Raw genomic sequence first — 27,518 nt, forward strand, 5'->3', positions numbered from 1 at the left:
GTTCTGGAAGGGGGGTGGCGAGGACGGTGTCAAGGGTGGTGGGATCCAGGGTCAAGCCAGGATGGGGACTCGCGATCTTTGGGGTTGGGGTAGAGCCGGGAGTGCAGGAGGCGAAAGAGGCCGGTGTGCTGGCCTTTGCGTCCCTAGTAGCCCGGCGAAGGATTTTGCTACAGTGGAAGGACGCGAGGCCCCCAAGCGTGGAGACCTGGATCAATGACATGGCGGGCTTTATTAAGCTTGAGAAGGTTAAATTCGCCCTGAGAGGATCGGTGCAAGGGTTCTTTAACGGTGGGCAACCTTTCCTCGACTTTCTGGCTCAACGATAGGGTACTGGGACAGTAGCAGCAGCAACCCGGTCGGTGGGGTGGGTGGGGGGGGGGGGGGGGGGGTGGGGGGGGGGGGCGTTGATTATGTTAGCTTATTTTATTTAAATTGATTTATCTAATTTTAATTTATGGTTAAGTTCTCTTGTTTGGGGGGGGGTGGGGGAATGTGATACATGTGATGTTACGGTATGGGGGGAATTGTGGGTGTTATGGGGCTGTTAGTTGCATATTACTGCTTTTTGCTATACTTTTTGTTATATTTTCTGCAAAAAATTCCAATAAAATTTTTTTTTAAAAAAACAAAAAAAAAAAACAATGAAACACAACAGAGTGATTCTGATTTCAGACATAGAACATTAAAGCTGACATACCCCAAACAGCGAGATCCACAAACGCTTCACCAAAACCATTGCCATTACTGACGCTGCACCTGTACTTTCCTTCATCCCAGATATTAACATTCTTCAGTGTAAGAGATGCGTCTCCTTTGTTGGCCGAGATTGCATGAAGTCCAGTTCTCTTGGTGTAGTTTTTGTGCTGTTCCTGGAGATCATCCACATTTCCCCTGTACAAGTGCACAGTTTGCTCTACACCTACCTTCTCCCAGATCACTGTAGGATTACTGTCACCATTGGAGTCACACGTACACCTGAGAACGACCTGTTTGCCAACCTCTGCAGCAGTGTGCTGATCAGTGGAAACAATAAACGCCACTGTACAAGGGATGAAAATAATAGTTACAAACAAAGCTTTTAATAATTATTGATACAAATATAAAGGTCTAACATGACCATGTCTAACTGTTGTTTTCCAGAGCTCTAATGTATTTGATGGGTTGATTGACCTCCTTCTCTAATGTCTCTATGACACCAGTGTTTCACTTGAACTTACACCCGAGAGATTTTCATCCAGACACAACAGTCCACGTGAAAGACAATTCACATCACATGTCTTGTGTAGCCTGTGTTCCTACTCATGACAGATTTCACCAGGTGGGAAAAACACCACTCTGTCATCCTTCAGGCTTCAGATACAATATAGCACCTTTCAGCCCTGGCATTATCACCATATCCAATTTTCCTATTTAGAAAGAAGCCACTGCTTGGAGAGGCAATCCTTGCCACTCATCATTTACAACGATAGTGGTGAGAATGTGAGAACAGAGTGGATCAGCCCCCTTCTCCAATTAAGTGGCAGCCTAGAATATGTGTTCCGAATTCTAGAGTACAGCATAAACACTACTGTGACAGTGAAGGCCTAAACCAAGGCTTAAAACCACAACAGATGGTGAGCAACTATCTAAGATTTATTCTGTCAAGTGCCATACTAATAGCCAAAGGATTTAAATCAGAGGATTTCACTGACTTTAGACCTCTTTTTGATTAATTATAACAGAAATATATTTCAGTCAGACAGAAGTTTTCCACACTATTCTGTTTCAAAGATTTTCCTTATTCATTAGTTATCCTAGCTAAAGTATTATTCGTGAGGGTGACTGGAAATGTGCCTACTCTGGTTATAGATGTTCAGATTGCAGGCTCCTGGTACATCAGATGAAAATTGTCCATACATTTTCAATCCAAAACAACAAACAATCATTAACATGATTTCACAACCGGAGTTACTTAGCTAATCCCACTCTCCTGCCTTTTCCCTGCAGCCCTGAAAATTTATCATCTGCAGATAATTATACAATTCTCCTTTAAAAGCCATGATTGAGCCCACCGCGGGGCAGCACGGTGGCGCTGTGGTTAGCACTGCTGCCTTACGGCGCCGATCCCAGTTCTGGGTCACTATCCGTGTGGAGTTTGCACATTCTCCCCGTGTTTTATGTGGGTTTCGCCCCCACAACCCAAAGATGTGCAGGGTAGGTGGACTGGCCATGCTAAATTGACCCTTAATTGGAAAAAATGAATTGGGTACTCTAAATTTTTTTTTAAATGATTGAGCCCACCACACTGTCAGGTAATGCAATCCAGATCCTCACCATTTACTGCGTAACGATAAATCTTCACACCACTTTACCCATCACCTTAAATCAGTGCATTTTTTCACAAACATTTGATTAAGGCATTTATGGTTTTATAACAACTAAAGATATAAATACAATTTGTAAACATAATTTAGCGCGTAACACCCCCCCGCCCCCCCCCCCCCCCCCCCCAACCAACAACCATACTCCGCCAACTTGGTCTATACACACACTCCCCAAGTCCCTCCATCTCTTCTCGCTGTTCCCCCCTAAACTAAACTAACTCCCCCTACCCCCTTATTTCCATAACCCCCCTTTATTATATCTGCCAACAGTTTAGTTTTCTCCGAAGAAGTCGATAATGGCTGCCACCTCCGAACAAACCCTAACACTGATGCCCTTAGGCCGCACTTGATTTTTCTCAATCCTGAGAAACCCAGCCACGTACCTCACCCATACCCCCGATTTCGGGGGCTCCGGGTCCCTCCACACCAATATGATCCCTCTCCGGGCTACCAAGGAGGCAAAGGCTAAAACGTCAGCCTCTTCCCCTCATCCAGACCACCGTCATGTGTGCCCGGTGAACCACCTTGAATTGTATCAGGCTGAGCCTGGCACATGATGTGGACGTGTTGACGCTGCTTAGGGCAACCTCCCACAGACCCGCCTCTAACTCTTTTTCCAACTCCTCCTCCCATTTACACTTTAACTCCCCTATCTGGGTTCCCTCCCATTCCATAAGTTCTTTATAAGTTTCTGATACCGTCCCCTCCCCTGCCCCTGTTCTAGAAACTACCTTATCCTGTATCCCCTGTCACGGTAGGAGCGGAAAGGTCTAAACCTGCCTTTGCACAAAATCCCTCACCTGCAGATAACAAAACCCATTCCCTCCTGGCAGTTCAAACTCATCTTCCAGATCCTCCAAACAAGGAAAGCTCCCATCAATAAACAGATCTCCCAGTTTCTCAATACCTGCTCTCTGCCACCTCCGGAACCTCCTATCTAACCTTAAATCAGTGTTGGCTGGTTCTTGATCCTTCCGCCTAGCGGAACAAATAATTTACCCTTTTTTTAATTCATTCATGGGATGTAAGCATCACTGTCTAGGCCAGCATTTTTGCTCAACAAGAATCAACTGCTGTGCGTCTGGTGTCAGATGTAGGCCAGGCCAAGTAAGGACAGCAGCTTTCCTTCCCTAAAGGACATTAGTGAACCAGATGGTTTCATGGTCATCTTTAGGCTTTTCATTCCAGATATTTTTAATTGAATTCATCTTCACCATCTGCATGTCAGGATTTGAACCTGGGTCCCTAGAGAAAGTCTGAGCCACTGGATTATTAGTACCACTACACCACTTCCTCCCCTCTGTCCAGACACTTCATTATTTTGATGACCACTTGCAAATCTCCATTGCTGTTAGACTTGGTTTAACCTGTCTAACACTTCCTACATTACTAGTCTGGCAAGTATCAGGAACTAGTTCAGAGTTGGATTTGCAGAGGATCCCAGGGAAATTTAAACTTCCTGGACAATTCCCACATAGATTCATGTGTCAGGATTTCCGCAGAATCCTGCCGCGCATCTTCAGCTGTACGGTCGGTCGCCAGGATTTCTGCAGAGTCCTGCCGCGCATCTTCAGCTGTACGGTCGGTCGCCAGGATTTCGGTCGGTCGCCAGGATTTCCGCAGAGTCCTGCCACGCATCTTCAGCTGTGCGTCCCGGTCGCCAATAATCCAAAGACTAGAAGATTTGACCCTCTGTTTCCTGTCAATAAGTCAACTTCGCTTCCATGCCACCAATATCACTTTTAATCCATTGGCTTAAACTTTGCTGACAAGCCTGATGTGATACTTAACCAAAGACGTTTTGGATGTTCACATGCACCACATCAACTACATTCCCCTCATCAATCCTCTGCTGCTTCACCAAAAGAAATAATCAAATGAGTTAAACGCAATTTGCCAGATATATCTAATAAATGCCGCATTCAGATTTGCATCTTTATGTAAGTTTATTCATGTCCTTTCAAAAAAAGAAAAAAAAACTTACCAATAATGTGACTGAACAGCAAACAAATCAGTAGCGGGTACAGTGACAGCGTCCTGAAAAATAATTATTGACTGGTTAGAAGGGTGGAACGTGACAATAAGAATTAAGGGTTGTTTCTAAGTGGATACGGTGTGGTAATGTTATCCCTCAGGGTACAGCTCTGTAACTACTTCAGTTAATTTGTGCACATCAACTAATTGAATAAAACTAGAGAGAATTGTGTCTACATTTCCAGGAAATATTAACGTAGGAGACATAGGAGGTATTTCTAAAGACTAGAGGGGGCTACCAAAAATATGTATCCACGGGCCAATATGTCCCGTGGACCTGATGGGTCGCACCCTAGCACCAAATCATGGAGCAGAGTTGCTTCCATTTTCCAGCTGCTGGCAAGAGGACTGTAAAGATGGATTGTTTTCTTAAAAGTATGAAATGGCCAGAGGCTCAAATTGGCAGTGTACCTACTGGGCGCGATCTCACAACAGAATCTTTATTTCAAAGGGAATTGAGTATAAAAGTAGGGAAGTCTTGCTAAAATTATACAAGGCACTAGTTAGACCACAACTCTAATATAGTTTTGGTCCCTTTATCTAAAGAAAGGTATATTCCCATTGGAGGCAGTGCAGTGATGGTTCACTAGGTTGGTTGATATGGAGGGATTTTCTCATAAGGAGAGGTTGAGTAGGTTGAGCCTGTACGCATTCGAGTTTAAAAGACTGAAAGGCAATCTTATTGAGACATATAGGATTCTCAGGGGACTTGAAAAGATAGATGCTGAGAGGTTGGTTCACTTTGTGGGAAAGTCTAGGACCAGAGAGCATAATCTCATTAAGACAAAGAGGAGGAATTTATTCTCTCAGGGGGTAGAGAACCTGTGGAATTCTTTACCGCAGAAGGCTGCAGAGGCTGCCTAATTAAGTATGTTCAAGGCTGAGATAGACAGATTTTTAATCAGTAAGAGAACAAGGGTCTTGGGTATAAGGCGGGAAAGTGGAGTTGAGGAACATCCAATTTAGTTCAGTCATTAACTCATTAAATGGTAGGGAAGACAGGATGGGCTGAATGGCCTACTTCTGCTGCTTCGTCTAATGGTCTTATGTATTGAAAAGATGGTTCTAGCGGCAAAAAAGTACTTGGAATTCTGTGTCACCAAATGTGAAGGGATACATGTTCAAAATGAAAAATAATAATACAAGATGAAATGAGATGGTCTGGTTGATGTGGATTTACTGTTCAGGTTTGCAAGATATCAAAAGCATCTGCTTTCCTCAAATGAATGTGGCCACAGAATGGTTAATGAATTACTGGGCTTTCTGTCTCCAGTTACAGACATAGAGAGATCAAGTTCAATGGTGAATCTACAAAACCTTGAAAAGCCAACAATTGTGTATAACAGAATGGAAATATGCTTTGAATATATTTTACACTAAGCCTGAATTAGGTAAAAGAGTTTGAGCTGTAAATTAAGTTTTACTCGAATAAACATAAGGTTTCATTTATTTGGAAATAAAGCAGTGAAATAATGACTCTTGGGAATATTATTGGCTGTTGGAAAAGGGTCCTTGGTCAGACAAGTGACAAAGAGTCAGCAACAGCCAAGAACAAAGATGGCGCTGCTCATATCATCACGGCTACATTTTAGACAACATCCTTTCATTCCTGATAGAAGCTGATTGTCACTGGATGGTTTTCCAGTTGATGCTCCAGTCAGAATTGGGAAAGGAGGAGGAGGTGGGAGTGGGGCTGATGAGGAGGGGGATGGGAAGGGAGTGATGAGAAGGCACTGAGGTGAGGGTAATGAAGAGGTGTTGGAGTGAGGGTGATAGGGGTTGGATGACAGTGATGAGGAGGGGGAGAGGTGAGTGATGAGGAGGGGGATGGAGTGAGGTTAATGAATACGAGGATGGGGTGAGGGTGAGGATAAGATGGATGAGAGTGATGAGGAAGGAGATTAGGGTAAATTGAATGAAGGTGAGGATGGTGTGAGGTGAGTAAGGTGGGAGATGATAAGAGTGAGGTGGAAGTTATGAGGGTGAATGTGATAAGGAATGTTATGACAGAGAGGGTGATGAGGATGGTAATGAGAGTGACGGTGATGTGGAGGGGCATGGGTTGTGGTTGATGAGGACCACAATGGAGATGAAGAATAGGAGGGAGATGGTGTGAAGAAGAGGGCGGACTGATGTGAAGGGGGGTGTGAAGATGAAGGGTAACATGAAGAGGGTGTAGTGTGATGAGTAAGGGAGCGTGGAGACGGGTGGGGCAGCGTGAAGACGAGTGGGGCAGCGTGAAGACGAGTGGGGCAGCGTGAAGACGAGTGGGGCAGCGTGAAGAGGAGTGGGGTAGCGTGAAGACGAGTGGGGCAGCGTGAAGACGAGTGGGGCAGCGTGAAGACGAGTGGGGCAGCGTGAAGAGGAAGAGGGATGGAGTAAAGAGGAAGTGGTGGGTGAGGTAAAGAGAAGGGATGGGATGGGCTGAAGAATGACAGATAGGATGAAGAGGACTTGGGGATGGGGAGAAGAGGGGAAGGGGAATGTGCTGAAGAGGAGGAGTGGAATGGCAATGAGGAGGGAGGAATGGAGCAAAGAGAAGGGGGATGGGCTGAAGAAGAGGAGGGGAATGGCAAAGAGGAGGAGGGAGTTGGGACGAAGGGGGGAGGGAGATCGGGTGACAGAAGGGGGAGTGGGGTGAAGAGGAGGAGGGGATGGGGTGGAGGAGGAGGGGATGTGGAGGAGGGGGAGGATGGTGTGGAAGAGGAGGGGGGTGGGGTGGAGGAGGAAGGGGATGGGCAAGGAAGAGGAGGAGTGGGGTGAAATGGGAGAAGAGGTGGAGGGGATGGGGAAAGAAGAGGAGATACAATGGGGTGAAGGGGAGGGAGGATGGTGTGAAGAGGAGGTGCAATGGGCTGAGGAGGAGGGGAGATGGGGAGGGGGAGGGAAGATGGCGTGAAGAAAAGGAGAGGGTATGGGCTGTAGAGGGGGAGGGAGGATGATGTGAAGTGGAGGAGAGGGTGTGGGATGTAGAGGAGAGGGTGTGGGATGTAGAGGAGAGGGTGTGGGATGTAGAGGAGAGGGTGTGGGATGTAGAGGAGAGGGTGTGGGATGTAGAGGAGAGGGTGTGGATGTAGAGGAGAGGGTGTGGGATGTAGAGGAGAGGGTGTGGGATGTAGAGGAGAGGGTGTGGGATGTAGAGGAGAGGGTGTGGGATGTAGAGGAGAGGGTGTGGGGATGTAGAGGAGAGGGTGTGGGATGTAGAGGAGAGGGTGTGGGATGTAGAGGAGAGGGTGTGGGATGTAGAGGAGAGGGTGTGGGATGTAGAGGAGAGGGTGTGGGATGTAGAGGAGAGGGTGTGGGATGTAGAGGAGAGGGTGTGGGATGTAGAGGAGAGGGTGTGGGATGTAGAGGAGAGGGTGTGGGATGTAGAGGAGAGGGTGTGGGATGTAGAGGAGAGGGTGTGGGATGTAGAGGAGAGGGTGTGGGATGTAGAGGAGAGGGTGTGGGATGTAGAGGAGAGGGTGTGGGATGTAGAGGAGAGGGCATGGGCTGTAGAGGGGGAGGGAGGATGATGTGAAGTGGAGGAGAGGGTATGGGATGTAGAGGAGAGGGTATGGGATGTAGAAGAGAGGGTATGGGATGTAGAAGAGAGGGTATGGGATGTAGAAGAGAGGGTATGGGATGTAGAGGAGAGGGTATGGGATGTAGAGGAGGGCGGATGGTGTGAAGAGAACGATGGAGGATGGGGAAGAGGAGGAACGGGCTGGGTTAAAGAGGAGGACGGGGAGAATGGGGCAAAGAGGGGGAGAATGGGGCAAAGAGAAGCAGTATGGAGGAAGAGAAGGTGGGGATGGTGCGAAGAGGGGGGGATGGTGCGAAGAGGGGGGGATGGTGCGAAGAAGGGGGGATGGTGCGAAGAAGGGGGGATGGCGCGAAGAGGGGGGGATGGCGCGAAGAGGGGGGGATGGCGCGAAGAGGGGGGGGCGGCGCGAAGAGGGGGGGGATGGCGCGAAGAGGGGGGGATGGCGCGAAGAGGGTGGGGATGGTGCGAAGAGGGGGGGGATGGTGCGAAGAGGGGGGGATGGTGCGAAGAGGGGGGGATGGTGCGAAGAGGGGGGTGGTGCGCAGAGGGGGGGATGGTGCGAAGAGGGGGGGGATGGTGCGAAGAGGGGGGGATGGTGCGAAGAGGGGGGGATGGTGCGAAGAGGGGGGGGATGGGTATAGGGTAAAGTGGAGATGGAGAGATGAAACAGGAGAGATGGGGTGAAGAGGAGGTGAATGGGGTGAAGAGGAGGTGAATGGGGTGTAAGAGAGGTTGGGAACTGGAGTGAAGAGGACCAGGTGTTTGGAGTGAAGTGGGAACTGGGATTGGGGAGACAGCGGGAGGACGATGCTCGGACTGGCAGTGAGCAGCACCCAGAGGAAAGTGCGAGGATGCTGGGAAAGGGAGTCAGCATCACCTGGTGCTTAACATCAAATCACAGGAGAGATGTAAGTTTTTTTTTTAAATAATTTTTATTCAAGTTTTTAATAACAATAACAAATTTTCTCCACGCAATTTAAAACAAACAAGGCGTGTTTCCACGCCAAAACTAAACAAGAAAAAGAACTCACCCCCCCCCCCCCCCCCAAATCAATTATAACAAATAGCAATACAAGAAAGAAGAAAATAACATAACAAACCCACCGCCGCAACCCCCCCCCCCCCCCCCACCCCACCCGGGTTGCTGCAGAGACCGCCCACTCTCTACCCCTTCGCCAGGAAATCGAGAAAGGACTGCCACCGGCGAAAGAACCATCCTCTCCAACTTGATGAACCCAGCCATGTTGTTGACCCAGGTCTCCGAACTCGGGGGCCGCGTATCCCTCCACTGTAACAGAGTCCTGCGCCGGGCTACTAGAGACACAAAGGCCAGAATTCCGGCCTCTCTCGCCTCCTGCACTCCCGGCTCTGAAGCAACCCCAAAGATCGCGAGCCCCCAGCCCGGCCTGACCTTCGACCCAACCACTTCCGAAAAAATCCCCGCCACCCCCTTCCAAAACCCCTCCACAGACGGACATGCCCAAAACATATGGGTGTGGTTTGCCGGGCCACCCGAACACCTCCCACATGTCTTCCCCTCCGAAAAACCAGCTCATCCTTGCCCCCGTCATGTGAGCCCTGTGCAGCACCTTCAGCTGAATTAGGCTGAGCCGTGCGCAAGAGGAGGAAGAATTCACCCTTTCCAGGGCGTCCGACCACGTCCCATCCTCAATCTCTTCCCCTAGCTCTTCCTCCCATTTCGCTTTGAGCTCATCTACTGAGGTCTCCTCCTCCTCAGTTGGAAATTGCTGAGATCTTCCCCTCCCCGACCCACGTCCCCGAAAGCACCCTGTCCTGCACCCCCCTTGGCGGCAGCCGCAGAAACGCCTCCACCTGCCTCTTTCCAAAGTCCCTGACCTGCATATACCTAAAAGCGTTCCCAGGGGGGAGGTTCCACTTCCCCACCAGCTCCTCCAGAGTCGCGAACTTCCCATCCACGAAGAGGTTCCCAAACTGTCTGATGCCTGCCCTGTGCCAACTCCCAAATCCCCCACCCGTTCTCCCTGGCGCAAAATGGTGATTACCCCGTATCGGGGCCCAAACTGAGGCCTTCACTTCCCCCCTATGCTGCCTCCACTGTCCCCAGATTTTGAGAGACGCAACCACCACCGGACTCGTGGAGTACTTTGCCGGGGGGAGTGGAAGTGGGGCCATCACCAAGGCCTCCAGACTCGTACCCGCACAGGATGCCACCTCCAGTCTCTTCCATGCGTCACCCTCCCCTTCCATCACCCACCTGCGAATCATCGCCACATTCGCCGCCCAATAATATCCACACAGGTTGGGCAGCGCCAGGCCCCCTACCTCCCTTCTTCGCTCCAAAAATACCCTCCTTACTCTCGGGGCCTTCCGCGCCCACACAAACCCCAGAATCGACTTATTCACCCTTCTAAAAAAAGCCTTCGAGATCAACATGGGGAGGCACTGGAAAAGAAACAAAAACCTCAGGAGCACCATCATTTTAACCGACTGGACCGTGCCCGCCAACGAGAGAGGCATGCATCCCACCTTCTGAACTCCTCCGGAGAAATGTAAGTTAATTGGTTGGTGTGTCACTGCTGTCGGGAGGGTTATCAAATTACTGAGAATTAGAAAAACGCATTTTTTAAAAAAGGGTCTCCATACATTTAAGAAAGAAACACAAGCAATGAGGGCTGGCCAACTGTGAAGAGTGTCCTACAGTCAGTGTCACAGTATGCAGTCTGGAAAACTGCTGATTAGAAATAGGAACTGGTGAGTATCTATTCTACCATTTGATAGTACAATAAGAATACAGGTACGGACTGAAGTTACAGAATCAGCATCTGGAGTAGAAGTCCTTAGTGTTATTAATATGAAATGAAATGAAAATCGCTTATTGTCACGAGTAGGCTTCAAATGAAGTTACTGTGAAAAGCCCCTAGTCGCCACATTCCGGCGCCTGTTCGGGGAGACTGTTACGGGAATATTCTTGAACTAATATTCTTGAACTTGGAAGTATCAAGGGAAGTGATCTCAATGTAAGCCATGGCAAGACAGCTTGGCGACATGGAATGCCCCTCATGTGCTATGTGGGAAATCAGGGACACTCCCAGGGTCTAGGATGACCATGTGTGCAGGAAGTGTCTCCAGCTGCAGCAACTGGAAATCCATGCATCGGAGCTAGAATAACTCTGGGGCAGCCATGAGGCTGATATTTTTGCGGATAGCTCATTTACAGAAGTGGTCATTACTTCTCAGGGGAATGCAATAAAAGCCAAATCCATGACGTCAGGGGTGGCTCAACTGTGCAGACAGGGAGGAAAAGAGGGGTAGAGCTATAGTGATAGAGGATTCAATTGAAAATGGAACAGATTGCTGCTTCTGTGGCCATAAAATTATTTCCAGGATGTTATGTTGCCTCCAAGGTGTTAGGATCCAGGATGTCACAGAGTGGCTGCAGAACATTTTACAGGGGGGGGGGGGGGGGGGGGGGGGGGGAGGAGAGGAGATAGGTGACGGCAAAGACCTAGCGATCTTGGTACACATTGATACAAGTGACACAGGTAAAATAGGAATGAGATCCTGGAATGAATACAGGGGGTTAGGTGTTAAATTAAGAAGTGTAAAAGTAAAAATGGGAAAATATGTCATTTGAAACATGGAAGTCTGGCAAACCTGACCCAGGGGTACATGAGAAAATGTAGGGAAAAAAATCCCACGAAGGGTTAACAGCAGCTGCAAAAGAAGGTTTTCAAATGCAGATAGCTTTTATCAAAAAGGCTTTAAGAAAACAGCTTGTGACTATTCAAGCTGTAAAACTGATGCACGTCTTTTAAGTCACAGCAGATTGAACTTTTAGTTATATGAAAAAAAGCTATATTTTGCACCTTCTTTGAAGTTAATTATTTTAGTAACCAGCTAAAAAAGAATTGCTAGGATCTTCAGTTGAATTGGGTGACAATTGTTTAGGTGTGAAATTCTGCTGACACCAGGTGAATATGGGAAGCTGGAGACAACGTGTCCATGTGAACACACATTAGCCCAAATTAGAGTCAGAGTTCTGACAAGCTAAGGGCACTATTTTGTAATAAAGCAACTTTAGAAGTGATAGAAACCAGATGTAACACCCCTCTGGGATCAAAGCACTTTTGAACATCACAAGGGAAACAATGTAATCAGAGTTCGATGAGCTGAAGTCATGTTCATGAAGTTGTGTTAGAAATAATTCAGATTAAAGGTACCTTGTACAATCAAGAGTAAAATAAAGTTACTTTACAATAATGTAATATAAACTTAATAACTGCTAGAAGGAGAATATAAACCCTAAATCAGGGACAGTCAGCAGAGTCAGCTCTCATAGCTGCCCTCGGTCATGGGAAGGATAGAGCACAGAAACTGAGCGGAGCAGCGAATCCAGCTGAGGAAGATCAAAAGCTAAAGAAGAGAGACGGTCAAGGTAGACCTGAAGGTCTTTTTAACCAACCAGGAGAATCCAGAAGATCTTTTGACTTTTCTGTAAAGTCAGTGATTGCATCTTTTAAAAGAAAAAATATAATAACAATGTAACTCAAAAGTTTTAACCTGAAACAGTGTCATTACAAAGTCTACTTTACTTGCTTAGCGACACGGTACCCAGGATCGATGCTACTAAGTGGTAAGTAGATAAAATTCTTCTATGAAGATATGGGTTGTACCGGGGGATAACTTGAAAATATAGATTGACCCGAACAGCACCCACCTAAGCCTGCATCGGAGTCTGGGAGTGAGAATCCCTGTTCACCATTTAGAATGTTTTATTGACCCTTTTTGGTATAGGGGGAATTCTAAGAATAGTGGTGAGTTTTTTTACTTCAGAAGCAGAAACCTCTGAGGTAGTAATCTCAGGATTACTCCTAGTGCCACGTGCTGGCGAGAGTGGAAATAGGAAGACGGTAAAATGAATGTGTGGCTTGAGGGGTGGTGTAGGAGGATGGATTTCAGATTCCTGAGGAATTGGGACAGGTTCTGGTGATGATGGGGCATGTACAGACTGGATGGGTTAAACTTCCAACAGGACCGGGACCAATATCCTTGCAGAGGCTTTTGCTAGAGCTATTATTGAGGCTTTAATCTAGTTTGGAAGGGGGTGGGTACCAGAGCAGGGAGTAAGGGGAGATGAAAACTGGGTTAGAAACAATCGGTAGAAATGTCAAAGCAAAAGAGGAAGTCATTGGGATCAAAGGCAAAAAACTAACAGTGACTCTATTGTCCCTAGAGATGGGCTTAGTGTAAGGAAACATGGTAGAAAAACAAAATTACGAGTTCTGTATCGTAATGCATGTTGCATAAAAAGTAACATAAATGACCTGCGTCACAAATAAAATGATTTGTTAGCCATTATATGGGGTTGTAAGGAGAAAGTCAATATTCAGGGTTATGTCACTTTTGAGGAATGAAAAGCAGGAACAGGTGGTGGGGTAGCCGAGAGGAAATAAGTACAGTTCTGGGGGATGATCTAGGCCCAGAATGTGGAGTCGATTTGGGTGGAAAGGAAGAGAATAGTCGGAGTATTGTACAGGCCGCTGAAAAGTAGTCACATTACAGGAAATCAAAAAATAACAAATGCATGCAAGAACAGCACTGCATTAATCATGGGCGACTTTAATCTTCATATTGATTGGGCTAATCAAATTGGAAATGCCAGCCAAGGGAATTAATTTATAGACTACATTTGCGATGTGTGATGATATGATCTGCATACTCATCTGCCATTGGGCCAGAATGTCGGCTTACCATTGGCCCTGGTCGGTCATGTGCCTCTCGACCGATTGGCCGAGAGGCTGAGTTAACCACGCCTCTATTAACGAGGTATAAATGCTCAAACGCCTGACGATCGTCCCTTTCCACTGTAGACGATCGCAGAGCTGTGTTCTAGTTAATTAAAGCCAGACTTTGGTAAATCACTCGCCTCGCGTGCAATCGATGGTACATCAATTTAATTAACTACGACTTTGAAGATGGAGTTCCGCATCAAGCCCGAATGCCTCCGCATCAGCCCGCAAACTCCGAACTCTGCAGAACTTTTCCAACTCTGGCTGACTTGCCTCGAAGGGTTCCGAGCATCTACAACCACCCCCCCCACCGGGGCACAGAAGCTGCACGTCCTCCACTCCAGCGTGGGTATTGACGCTTATGCCATAATCAAAGAGGAAACGGATTTTGATGACGCTATACAAAAGCTAAAAGGACAATTCATCAAACCGATCAACAGGGTATTCGCTCGACATCTGCTGGCCACCAGAAAGCAGGTCCCCGGTGAGTCTCTAAGCCAATACGCCCGGGCACTCTATGCCCTGGGGAGAGGTTGCGCCTGTGTAGCGATGTCCGCTACAGAGCACATGGAGCTACTCATCAGAGACGCTTACGTGGCTGGGATGCTGTCTCCCATGATCCGCCAGCGGATGCTGGAAAGAGACGAACTCAGTTTAACGGAGACGCTGACTCTCTCCGCCTCCCTGGAGGTCGCAGATCTAAGCGCTCGCACCTATGACCCTGGCCAGGGCGCCTCCTGGCACGCTTCCCACCAGCCACCCGCCGCTCCCGGCCTCCCTCAGGCTTGTGCCACGGGGCGCCCCGATAAATCCGCGGTGCCCCGCTGCTACTTTTGCAGGTACGCTAAACACCCTCGCTCGCGCTGCCCAGCCTGCTCCGCCCTCTGTAAGAGCTGCGGGAAGAAGGGCCACTACTCCACGGTCTGCCAGGCCAAAACGCTGGCTGCAGCGCTTCTGGAAGCTGCACAGCACTCTCCCCCCCTCCCCCAGGCCTCTGCAAACGGCCTGTGTGCCTCTCTCTCTCTCCTCCAGGGCCCCTCCAGCCGCTCCCGACTCGCGCCCCGCCAGCCGACAAGCGCACCTCCCTGACCCCTCCAGGCCTCTGCCAGCCTGCCCTGCACGTTTCTCCGCCGCCCCCGGGCCTCGGCGCCCGACCGGCTCGCCTCTCCGGGCCCTCCCGGTCCCTGCCTGCCCGCAGCGCGACTCTGCTCCCCCCGCCCCCGGCCCCCCGCACCCGGCCCGCGCGCCTTACCTCCTCCCGCAGCTGCTGCACCTAACCGGCGTCCTGGAGCCGGCCTGAGCGTCCCCACAGCTGATGCACCTAACCGGCGTCCTGGAGCCAGCCTGCGCATCCCCACAGCTGATGCATGTTACTCACCTCCTGGAGCCGGCCTGCGCGTCCCCACAGCTGCTACACCCGGCTCGCCTCCTGGAGCCGGCCTGCGCGCCTCACCTCATCAGCTCACAGCGCCGGCAATGCTAGCTCCGCCACCAGCGGCCACGATGGCTTCCTGGGCGCCGCCATCCTGGGGTGCCGACCCCACGTGCGGGTCCTGGGCGCCGCCATCTTGGGGCCCCGACCCCACATGCGGATACTGGGCGCCGCCATCTTGGGGAACAGACCTCACATGTGGATCCTGGCCACCGACTTCCAGATCTGCCACGCAAGGTCCCTCCAGCATCGAATCGGACAGCGACGACGGATTTTCTCCACGGCTCGCGGCCGTTCACCTCACATATGGATCCTGGCCACCGACTTCCAGATCTGCCACGCAAGGTCCCTCCAGCATCGACTCGGACGGCGACGACGGATTTTCTCCACGGCTCACGGCCGTTTAACTCGACCAGTCTCATCCACGCACGCTCGCCAAAACGACTACGCTGATCCACCTCAACGGCCACGAGACGGACTGCCTGCTGGACTCCGGGAGCACGGAAAGCTTTGTTCACCCCGACACGGTAAGACGCTGCGCGCTCCCTGTCCATCCCGTAACACGCAAAATCGGTTTAGCCTCAGGTTCGCACTCCGTCCACATCACCGGGTGCTGCATCGCGGACCTCACGGTCCAAGGGAAGGTTTTTAAAAATTATAAATTCCTTGTCCTCCCTGACCTTTGCGCACCGGCACTCCTAGGACTGGACTTCCAGTGCAACCTGCAGAGCTTGACCTTTCAATTCGGCGGCCCTATACCCCCCCTCACTGTCTGCAGCCTCGCGTCCCTCAAAGTGGACCCTCCCTCCCTGTTTGCTAACCTCACCCCCGATTGCAAACCCGTCGCCACATGGAGCAGACGGTACAGCGCCCAGGACCGATCCTTCATCAGGTCCGAGGTCCAGAGGTTGCTGACGGAAGGGGTCATCGAGGCCAGCAACAGCCCCTGGCGAGCCCAAGTGCTGGTGGTCCGGACGGGGGAGAAAAACCGGATGGTCATCGATTACAGCCAAACCATCAATCGGTTTACGCAACTGGACGCGTATCCTCTTCCCTGTATTTCTACCATGGTAAACGAGATCGCGACATACAAGGTCTTCTCAACTGTGGACCTTAAGTCCGCTTACCACCAGCTCCCCATCGACCGATTGGCCGAGAGGCTGAGTTAACCACGGCTCTATTAACGAGGTATAAATGCTCAAACGCCTGACGATCGTCCCTTTCCACTGTAGACGATCGCAGAGCTGTGTTCTAGTTAATTAAAGCCAGACTTTGGTAAATCACTCGCCTCGCGTGCAATCGATGGTACATCAGGATGTTTTGTTGGAGCGGATTAGATTCAGAATGCAGCGGGATAGATTCCGAATGCAGCGGGATAGATTCCGAATGCAGCGGCATAGATCAGAATGCAGCGGCATAGATTCAGAGTGCAGCGGGATAGATTCAGAATGCAGCGGCATAGATTCAGAGTGCAGCGGGATAGATTCCGAATGCAGCGGGATAGATTCAGAGTGCAGCGGGATAGATTCCGAGTGCAGCGGGATAGATTCAGAGTGCAGCGGGATAGATTCCGAATGCCGCGAGATAGATTCAGAGTGCAGCCGGATAGATTCAGAATGCAGCGGGATAGATTCAGAATGCAGCGGGATAGATTCAGAGTGCAGCCGGATAGATTCAGAGTGCAGCCGGATAGATTCCGAATGCAGCCGGATAGATTCCGAATGCAGCCGGATAGATTCCGAATGCAGCCGGATAGATTCCGAATGCAGCCGGATAGATTCCGAATGCAGCCGGATAGATTCCGAATGCAGCGGGATAGATTCAGAATGCAGCGGGATAGATTCCGAATGCAGCCGGATACATTCCGAATGCAGCGGGATAGATTCCGAATGCAGCGGGATAGATTCCGAATGCAGCAAAGCTGGGCTAAAAAATAATCAGAAAGGAGAAAATAAATTCTAAGGACAAGCTAGCAAGAAATGTAAAAACAAACAATGAGCTTTTTAAAAGTACATTTAAAGGAAGAGAAAAGTAAAAGAAAACATTGGCCCCTTAGAGAATGAAACTGGGGAATGAAATAGAGTCATACAGTCACCATCACCAAATAATTAGTTTTAGGCAAACTAATGGGGTTAAAGGCTGAGCAGATCCCTGCACCCCAGGATCTTAAAGGGGTAGCTAGAGAGATTGTGGATGCATCCCGTTGGTAGTCATTTTCCAAAAATCCTTGGATTCTGGAACTGTGCAAAAGGATTGGAAAACTGCCAATGTGGTACCCTTGTTCAAAAAGGGAAGGAGACAAAGTGGAGAAAACTGCAGGCCAGTTAGTCTAACTGCAGTTATTGGAAAAATATTAGAATCAATTAATAAGGAGAGAATAGCATTTGGAATGTCATAAGCCAATCAAACAACGTCAGCATGCTTTCATGAAGCAGAAATCATGTCTTACAAATTTACTGAAGTTGTTTGAGGCGGTATCAGCTGCAGTAAATAGAGAAGAACCAGTCGGTCTATTTTTGATAAAGCATTTGATAAGGTGCCACACAAAAGGCTACAATGCAAGATAGAAACTCATGGTGTTTCTATCATGGTAGAGGAATGACTTACTAATGGGAAGCAGCAAGTAGCGATAGGGGGGTCTTCCTCAGTTTGGAGGGCAGTACCCAGTGCAGTGACATCAAGATCAGTGCTGGGACCACAGCGCTTCACAGTATATATTAATGATTTGGGGAAAGGAGCAGAGTGTACTCTGGCAAAATCTGCAGGTGATGCAACGGTGGAGGGAAAGCAGGTTGTCACGAAAATAGGAATAGTTTACAGTAAGATATTGACAGGTTAAGTAAGTAGGCAGAAAATTGACAAATGGAATTCAAAGCGGGAAAATGTGAGATTGTTCATTTTGGAAGAACTAATGAGAAGGTAGATTATTATTCAAATGGAGAGAGACTGCAGAAAGCTACAGCACAAGGGGATTTATGAGTCCTTGTTCATGAAACCCAGAAAGCTAGGTGTAGAAAGTAACATAGAAGGATAAATGGAATGTTGGCTTTTATTTTAAAGGGGCTGGAATATAAAAGTAAAAACCTGCAACTGTACAAGGTACTAGTGAGGCCACATTTAAGATACTGGGCGGGATTCTCCCCGGCCTCCGCACCGCAATCGCGCTTGGCACTGGGGCGGAGAAGAGTGTTGGCGCCAAAATTCGGTGCAATGCCGTTCCCGCGATTCTCCAGTTAATGTGGCACCGGTCGGGGGCCATTGAAAGAGGCTCCCGCGGCGATTCTCTGCCACCAACTGGCCGAGTTCCCACCGGCGTGGTTCTAACATGGTTCCACCCAGCGGGCACATAGGCTGGGAGCTGCGGACCCAGTCTGCGGCTGCACTGGTGGGGTGGGGGGGGGGGGGGGGATCAGTCGCCGGGGGGCCTCCAGGACGGCCAGGCTCGCGATCAGGGGCCACCGATCGGCAGGCGTATACGATCTGGGGGGGTCCCATATTTTGGGGGCTGGTCCGCCATGTTGCGCAGGGCCGCCGCCATGTTGCGCAGGGCCGCCGCCGCGCGCAGCCGCCGTGTGCATGTGCGGACCCGCGGCCGAAAGCGCAGGGCCCCATATCGGCAGTCGCCACTCTTGGAAATGGTTCTAATGTGAAACATTTATAGGCAGCCTTCTTGCACAGCCATCTTGAGTTGGCACCAGGCATTGTGCTACTGAAAACACCTGGGCACCCTGGCACTTCCACCCTGATGTACCATCAATTGAATGCGAGACGAGTTGCTGAACAAAAGTATGGCTTTAATCTACTTGATGTTAGCCCTGCGGTCGATTACAGTATAAGGACGGCCGCCGGGAGTACTGGGTATTTATACCGCGCCTTGGAGGTGGGGTTAACTCAGCCTCTCGACCAATCAGGGAGCCGTCACATGACTGGTCTCAACCAACCGGTCGAGAGGCACATGACCGACCAGGGTCAATGGTAAGCCGGTGTTCTGCACCAATGGCAGGCGGCTATGCTAATCATCCCACCACACACCCTGGCAGTGCTCCTGCCAGCTTGTCAGTACCACTGGGCACCTTTGCATTGACATTTGACTTCCAGTGACAGGGATATGCTGAGCAGTCACACATCAGGTGGCTCTTCAACGAAAGACAAGATAATAGGTGCTTTTAGTTGAATTTAGCACATAAAAACCGGACTAAAACATCCCCTCACCCTCACCAACACTAAGAACAATAAAGATACCAGGAAGCAGCAGTTCAAGAGGCCACAGTGACAACAAAAATGACGGCAACGGACAGGAACGGCTGGCAAGCGGGTCAGCAGACCCATGAGGTGCGAGACCTCCCGGCCACTCCCAGAGAGGGAGACCAGCGACCCGAAAAACGAGCTCCACCCCCTGTCACCACACTGCCCTGCAGACCTTGACCAAAAGAACGGACTGGATTACAAGGGAGGCAGTGATATGGTGGACACAGAGGAGGCAGAGAAAACCAATGAACAATTTGCACCGGACTGTATCACCTTGTTATGAACAAGGGAACCAGTCTGCAGACAGGGGGCAATTACAGCAGAGCGCAGGAGAGAGTGAGAAGACAGAGGGGAAACGACACAGCAGGTCACTGAAGGAGGGTAGGACCCACTAGAGGGGGGGGGGGGGCACCACACTAACAGGAAAGCTAATGCCAGGAGGTATGAGCAAAGGGGGGGGGGGGGGTGCATGGCGCATCTCCCAACAAGGAGAGAGCAACTGGCAACGGGGGGGGGGCACGACACCAAGTGGGGTGGAAAGCAGAGGGGCAAACAGGGGGAGAAAGATGGGGGGCAATGGGGGGACTGGAGGGGGCAGCACAAGGAGGGGGAAACAAATCCGCAGGGGAAACAAAACGGCAGGGAGGTGGGGGAAGGGCTCTAGACTGGCTTCAACAGATCACTCTTGGAAACATGAAACAAGATGGCACCACAAGCAGTTACTTTGGAGAGTCGCTGATCAAGGCAAACCCCGGGGCTCACCCACATGCGGACATACAGTTGGTGGCCATGTTGGGTGATCCCTGGACATAGGGAAACCCCGGGGCTCACCCACATGCGTACATACAGTTGGTGGCCATGTTGGGTGATCCCTGAACAAAGGGATGCCTCAGAGTGCAGGGACACGGCCTCATGGTGAGTCGGTGACCATGGCCATTTTGGATGGCTCCCTAACAAAGGGAAATCCCGGTACAACATGGTCAGTGGTGTTCTAAACATGGCAACAGTGTCCAGGTGAACGTGTATCCGTCCAACTGGGATGACACAGAGTTTGTAAAAAAGACCATAGTGCAAAACTCCAATTGAGGTATGCACTGACTGATCACGTTTGGAGACTTTAACTGTGTACAGGACCCACTGACGGACGGATGGAAACCTAAAATGGGAAAAACGGCAGGCATGGTTAGAGAACTAAGGACATTTATGGAGCAGCTCAGGGCAGTGGACTCATGGAGGTTCAGGCAGCCAGGTGAGGAGGAATTCTCATTTTTTTCACCAGTACACAGGATCTGCACCTGCACCAACTTCTTTGTAGTGGGAAAATCGGTGCTTCCAGAGATATTCAGAGCAGAGTACTCCGCGATTGAAATCTCCAACCATGCTCTACATTACATGGGACAGAGATGGGAGGGGGTTGTATTACAATAATACAAAAAGGGAGGCAGGTTTGGTAAAGCGGATGGGTTTAGGGGGAGCCAATACCAAGACTGAGCTCTTGTAACTTGTATCTGATCCACATACCTTTGTTCATTGTCCAAGAGCAATGTATGAAATGAAATGTCAATAAAAATATTTTTCAAAAACAAAATGGTAAAATTTTGCAGCTTCCCCCATTCCATAAAACCATTGCCAAATCATGCGTCCTTCTAAATCTGTCCTGCATTGATTGACTCCACATAAGGGCCCACATACCACTCTCACCATGATGTCTATTCCCACCGATAACATACAGATTATTATAATAATATTTATTAGTCTCACAAGTAGGCTTACATTAACACTGCAATGAAGTTACTGTGAAAATCCCCGAGTCGCCACACTACGATGCCTGTTCGGGTACAATGAGGGAGAATTCAGAATGTCCAATTCACCTATCAAGCATGTATTTTGCTTGACATGGGGAGAATGTGCAGACTCCGCATAGACAGTGACCCAAGCCAGGAATCGAACCCTGGTCTCGGAGGCTGTGAAGCAACAGTGCTAACCACTGTGCTAGCATGCTGCCCCCATTGTATAGGATTCATTTCTATAGAAAGATTGAGGGGTGGTGACCTTAAGAGAGCTCTCCAGGATAAAGAATGACTTGCACTTAAATTGTGCCATTCACAACCGCCCACCCAGGGCGCACAGCCATTTAAATGTTGCCACTATTATAATGCTGGAAACAAAAGCTTTTATTACACTGGGGTTTGATACAGCTGCTTAATCTCACTGAGGGTCACTGAAAACAGATTGGGCAGCATGGTAGTGCGGTGGTAAGCACTGTGGCTTCACAGCTTAGAACATAGATAGAACATAGAACAGTACAGCACAGAACAGGCCCTTCGGCCCTCGATGTTGTGCCGAGCAATGATCACCCTACTTAAACCCACGTAACCCGTATACCCGTAACCCAACAATCCCCCACATTAACCTTACACTACGGGCAATTTAGCATGGCCAATCCACCTAACCCGCACATTTTTGGACTGTGGGAGGAAACCGGAGCACCCGGAGGAAACCCACGCACACAGGGGGAGGACGTGCAGACTCCTAGCTCTAGGGACCCAGGTTCGAATCCCGGCTTGGGCCACTGTCTGTCCGGAGTCTGCACGTTCTCCCTGTGTCTGCCTGGGTTTCCTCCGGGTGCTCCGGTTTCCTTCCACAAATGTCGAAAGACATGCTTGTTAGGTGAATTGGACATTCTGAATTCTCCCTCTGACCCCGAACAGGCGCCGGAGTGTGGTGACTAGGGGATTTCACAGTAACTTCATTGCAGTGTTAATCTAAGCCTACTTGTGACAATAATAAAGATTATTATTACTAAGGCCACCGCCTGCGCAGCATAAATAGCCATGATGTGGACCTGTTGGACTTTAACCTGGTGTTGTAAGACTTCTTACAGCATAAATAGGCCACCCATCCACCCCGTCCCTAACCTCCCTCCAACACGCACAAGTGGGGCCAAATGGCCTCTTTCCATGTTGTAATCTCTATCATTGTTCTTTCCACCGCCGTGAAACTTTCTGGGTGGGGGGGATGGGTGGTTATTATAAAATGATTGTTACATTCACAGTTAAATACTTTCTGAATAAATATATTCAGGAGCATTTCCGATATCGATTGTTCCACATCTACATATAACGTTACCACTCGCACTCAAATAGTCTGACTGATGGATAAACACAGATCACATATATATTCAGTTTGTTATAAATATACACAACTACAAGAAACATTGAATAAAAACATACATTGCCGCTCAATCTTGCTCGATGTTAACGCGGAACAATGAAACCTCCAACTCTGCTCAAACAGCGACATAAAAGTGGAAGTTGAGTGCCCAGAATTGAGTGCAACCACCTATGGAAAAGCAGCTTTCCAGCTCGTCACTTGTGTCCAGGCAGACGGAGATTTTACAGGTTGCAAACCTTTTGGACCTCCCCTTAAACATGAGTGACAGACCATCCGGCTTTGAACCAGGACCGATACAATTTCACTGCGGAAATGGGCAGCTATTGGTGCGTTTCTAACAAAATAGACACTTGAAAATCACAATAACGTGAAGAGTTAAGTATAGTGACGGTTAATTGTTGGATTTATGATTCGTTTTGTGACATAAATTACTGTACATATAAACATAGCTGAGTGAGTCCAGTTTACTCAATGAGTTTAGAGCGCCAGAAATCAATTACATATGTGAAATTATTATTTACATATATTGTGACCCAAGTGGGCGTGTTAAAAACTGAGCAGTTACAGAAAAAGAATCGAAACTGAAAATGGACCGATAATATTGGAAATGCCCTGAACTGCGCAGTATTGCCAGCTGTTTCAATTCTGATTTGCAGCATTCTCAATACAGAGCTCCTGCTGAAATTAGAAGACTTACATTTATACATGAAAGGAGAATAGTTAATGTACAGGCTGTACATTACAGCTGTCAGCTACACCCCACCCTCTGCCAATGCCAGGGGACTTCAAGCCAAAAATCTGTGCCGAAGCCAATGTTACACATTCGACAACAAGGCTTTGCAAATTTGAAGATTCTACTATGGTAGATTTTCCATTTCATTCACACGAGTTTCTACTACATTCCAATCAAGGGAAATATCAAGTAAAAGAATGGAGTTTATTCAAAGGAACAAACTGGAGAATGTGTGTTGGCAGCAATGTAATAAACAGCAGAAATATCCTGAACCTTTTTTGAGGTATTCAGTTGTCAAGAAGACTGTGTAAAGTGATGCAAGGTGGTATGTTCAGATTTCCAAAATGCATTTGACAAAATTCTTCTATTTATCTCTGAAGGTGAAATGGCTGAGAGTAAAAGGAATGAGCTAGTTAGATTTTCATCAATGTGGGAAAATGTAGTTTTGTTAGAAACAGCTTAAGGTTTCAGCTTTGAGACAGGGTCACCTGGACTCAAAACTTTAGCTATTTTCTATCCCTACAGATGCTGCCAGACCTGCTAAGATTTTCCAGCATTTTCTCTTTGGTTTCAGATTCCAGCAGCCACAGTAATTTGTTTTTATATAGCTTAAAGTTTAATTTCTCTAGAAATAAGCCAACAAAATAATGTATCCTTAGGTAATGTTAACTATTGCTAGTTGAAAAAGGCTACGATTCCTTCATAATAGTCCAAGCACTGGATAGACACTAAAAACAAATAACCATATCGCACAGTATTGTCGTTGTATTGAGCCTTGTTCAATACTCCAAGAGACAACAGGATAGACATTATGAACAGCTCACTAACAGCCCTTAGCAAAAAGCTTTAGACATAAATAGCTGATAACCAACTAAAGACATGATTTTATTGCTTGAAGGCCAGAAATTAGATGTGAGGGAGTTATAAAATCAGTCATGGGAAACAGCCTATTTATGGCGCATTGCATGGAATGTACAATATAGTCCAGGCCATTCTCCCAACAGTCCATGCCAGCGTCCATGCTCCACTTGGGCCTCCTTGCATCTTTACACAGCTATACCCACCATTCTAACTATCTATTAACTTCACCCTCGTCTACTGTCTAGTTTTTCCTTAAACTAATCAATCACTTCAACCACTCCCTGTGGGAGCAGGTTCCAAACTCTTCGCACTTTTGTCTGATGATCTTTCTTTTGAATTCACGATTGGTTGTCTTAATGATTATCTGACATTGATGGCCTCCAGGCTGAGGAAATGTGATGTAAAAGCCTGGTTGATCAAGGCTAGAAGGTATTTCTGGAAGTTCAAGTCGCTAAAAACATACATTGCCGCTCAATCTTGTCGGATATTAATGCGGAACAATGAAAGCTCCAACTCTGCTCAAACAGCCACACAAAACTGGGAGTTGAGTGAAACCACCTATGGAAAAACAGCTTTCGAGCCTCGTCACTTGTGTCAAGGCAGACGGAGATTTTACAGGTTATAAACCTACTGTGTTGGACACCCCCTTAAACATGAGTGAAGACGGTTTTAAAACAGAACGAGTACAATATTTCACTGCGGAAATTAATTATGTATAGTGACAGGATGGTTCATTATTGGATTTGTGACATAAATTACTGTACATATAAATATAGCTGAGTCCAGTTTATTTCACATATGTGGAATTATTATTACTTTACATTGTGTGTTTATCAGCGCCGGCCCTAGGGTTGCTGGCGCCCCGGGCAAGCTGAACTTCGGCGCCCTTGGGGGGGGGGCCGGGTGGGGGGCCGAGGGGGGGGGCCGAGGGAGGGGGGGCGGGGCCGAGGGAGGGGGGGCCGAGGGAGGGGGGGCCGAGGGAGGGGGGGCCGAGGGAGGGGGGGCCGAGGGAGGGGGGGCGGGGCCGAGGGAGGGCCAAGGGGGGGGCGGGGCCGAGGGAGGGGGGGCGGGGGGGGGGGGGGGGGGGGGGGGGGGGGGGGGGGGGGGGGGCGGGGGGGGACCGAGGCGGGGGGAGCGGACCGAGCGGGGGGGGCCGCCCTGGGGGAGGGCGGCCACCGCGCATGCGCTGGTTGGCACCGGCCCAACTGCGCATGCGCGAGACCCAAGTCTCTGGCGCCCCCTAGCACATGGCGCCCTGGGCGACTGCCCGAGTTGCCGGTGCCTTGAGCCGGCCCTGGTGTTTATTGTATGTCCTACCTTTCTCATGTATAGAACAATCTGCCTGGTCTGTATACAGGCCAACACTTTTCACTGCGTCTCAGTACACGTGACAATAAATCTAAATCTACATATATTACAAATGGATTTCAATCCAGATACAGCTCCAGGGACCCAGGTTCGATTCCCGGCTTGGGCCACTGTCTGTGCGGAGTCTGCTCGTTCTCCCTGTGTTTGCCTGGGTTTCCTCCAGGTTTTCCGGTTTCCTTCCACAAATGTCGAAAGACATGCTTATTAGGTGTATTGGAGATTCTGAATTCTCCCTCTGTGTACCCGATCAGGAGCCGGATAGTGACTAGGGGATTTCACTAGGGGATTAAACAGGCCACCCATCCACCCAGTCCCGAACCTCCCTCCAACACGCACAAGTGGGGCCGAATGGCCTCTTTCCATGTTGTAATCTCTATCATTGTTCTTTCCACCGCCGTGAAACTTTCTGGGTGGGGGGGGGGGGTTATTATAAAATGATTGTTACATTCACAGTTAAATACTTTCTGAATAAATATACCCAGGAGAATTTCCGATATCGATTGTTCCACATCTACATATAACGTTACCACTCGCAATCAAATAGTCTGACTGATGGATAAACACAGATCACATATATATTCAGTTTGTTATAAATATACACATCTACAAGAAACATTGAATAAAAACATACATTGCCGCTCAATCTTGCTCGATGTTAACGCGAAACAATGAAACCTCCAACTCTGCTCAAACAGCGACATAAAAGTGGAAGTTGAGTGCCCAGAATTGAGTTAAACCACCTATGGAAAAGCAGCTTTCCAGCTCGTCACTTGTGTCCAGGCAGACGGAGATTTTACAGGTTGCAAACCTTTTGGACCGCCCCTTAAACATGAGTGACAGACCATCCGGCTTTGAACCAGGACCGATACAATTTCACTGCGGAAATGGGCAGCTATTGGTGTGTTTCTAACAAAATAAACACTTGAAAATCACAATAACGTGAAGAGTTAAGTATAGTGACGGTTAATTGTTGGATTTATGATTCGTTTTGTGACATAAATTACTGTACATATAAACATAGCTGAGTGAGTCCAGTTTACTCAATGAATAAGTTTAGAGCGCCAGGAATCAATTACCTATGTGAAATAATTATTTACATACATTGTGACCCAAGTGGGCGAGTTAAAAACTGAGCAGTTACAGAAAAAGAAACGAAACTGATAATGGACCGATTATATTGGAAATGCCCTGAACTGCGCAGTATTGGCAGCTGTTTCAATTCTGATTTACAGCATTCTCAATACAGAGCTCCTGCTGAAATTAGAAGACTTACATTTATACATGAAAGGAGAATAGTTAATGTACAGGCTGTAAATTTGAGCTGTCCCTGTGGTGAATGTAATATGATAATTCACACTGTCTTTGTAAGCGCAGTAGCGTTATCTGACCACTAGGGGGAGTAGCTCTGGGAATGCTCGAGATTGTACAGGGCTCCACCCTTGGCTCCGCCCATGACTCCTCCCCCTAGTGCTGCTGTATAAATACCCTTGTCCAGAGTCAGCCTGCAGTTCACTGAGAGTTCATCAACGGGTAACAGGCTGGCTCTGTAATAAGTCGATTAAAGCCTATATTCATATCGGAAACACGTGTCTGGTGACTTGATGGTTCCATCAATTTAATCGACTTAAGAACAGCAAGATCAATCATGGAATCAGCCCTCAAGCCTGGACGCCTGGAACTCGACTCGCAGGATGCAGAGGCTAAAGAAATCTTCTCCCACTGGCTGCGGTGCATCAAGGCCTACCTGGCAGAAGCGAGCACAGCCGAAACGACAGAGGAACAGAAGTTGAGTCTATTGCACGCGAGGGTGAGCCACAGAATCTCTACACAACTAAACTCGGCCGGTTCATATACTGCGGCGCTAGCAGTACTCGATAAGATATATGTGAGGCCCATTAACGAAGCTTACGCACGCCATGTGTTCACGACTCGCCGCCAACGGCCTACAGAATCACTCGCCGAATTTCTAAGGGAATTCAATAATTTGTTAAATGACTGTAATTATGAA

The 27,518-nt window shown here is 48.6% G+C and overlaps 1 protein-coding gene across 2 annotated transcripts in view; it reads right to left on the reverse strand.

Moving 5' to 3' along the window:
* vtcn1 (V-set domain containing T cell activation inhibitor 1) overlaps positions 1-26,259 on the reverse strand; it is a 48,939-nt gene extending 22,680 nt beyond the window's left edge. Inside the window, exons 1-3 of one of the 2 annotated variants that reach the window (XM_038802012.1) lie at positions 26,142-26,259; positions 4,348-4,400; positions 698-1,039 (exon numbers count right to left, since the gene is read on the reverse strand). In XM_038802012.1, the coding sequence (XP_038657940.1) occupies positions 698-1,039; positions 4,348-4,400; positions 26,142-26,143 (397 nt within the window). In that variant the 5' untranslated portion in view covers positions 26,144-26,259. Of the gene's footprint in view, positions 1-697; positions 1,040-4,347; positions 4,401-22,607; positions 22,756-26,141 lie in introns of those variants that run through there. The other variant, XM_038802011.1, reaches the window with a different exon arrangement.
* Between the last annotated feature and the right edge of the window lie 1,259 nt (positions 26,260-27,518).

Source organism: Scyliorhinus canicula, chromosome 7 (genome assembly GCF_902713615.1).
Source record: "Scyliorhinus canicula chromosome 7, sScyCan1.1, whole genome shotgun sequence".
Classification (NCBI taxonomy): domain Eukaryota; kingdom Metazoa; phylum Chordata; class Chondrichthyes; order Carcharhiniformes; family Scyliorhinidae; genus Scyliorhinus; species Scyliorhinus canicula.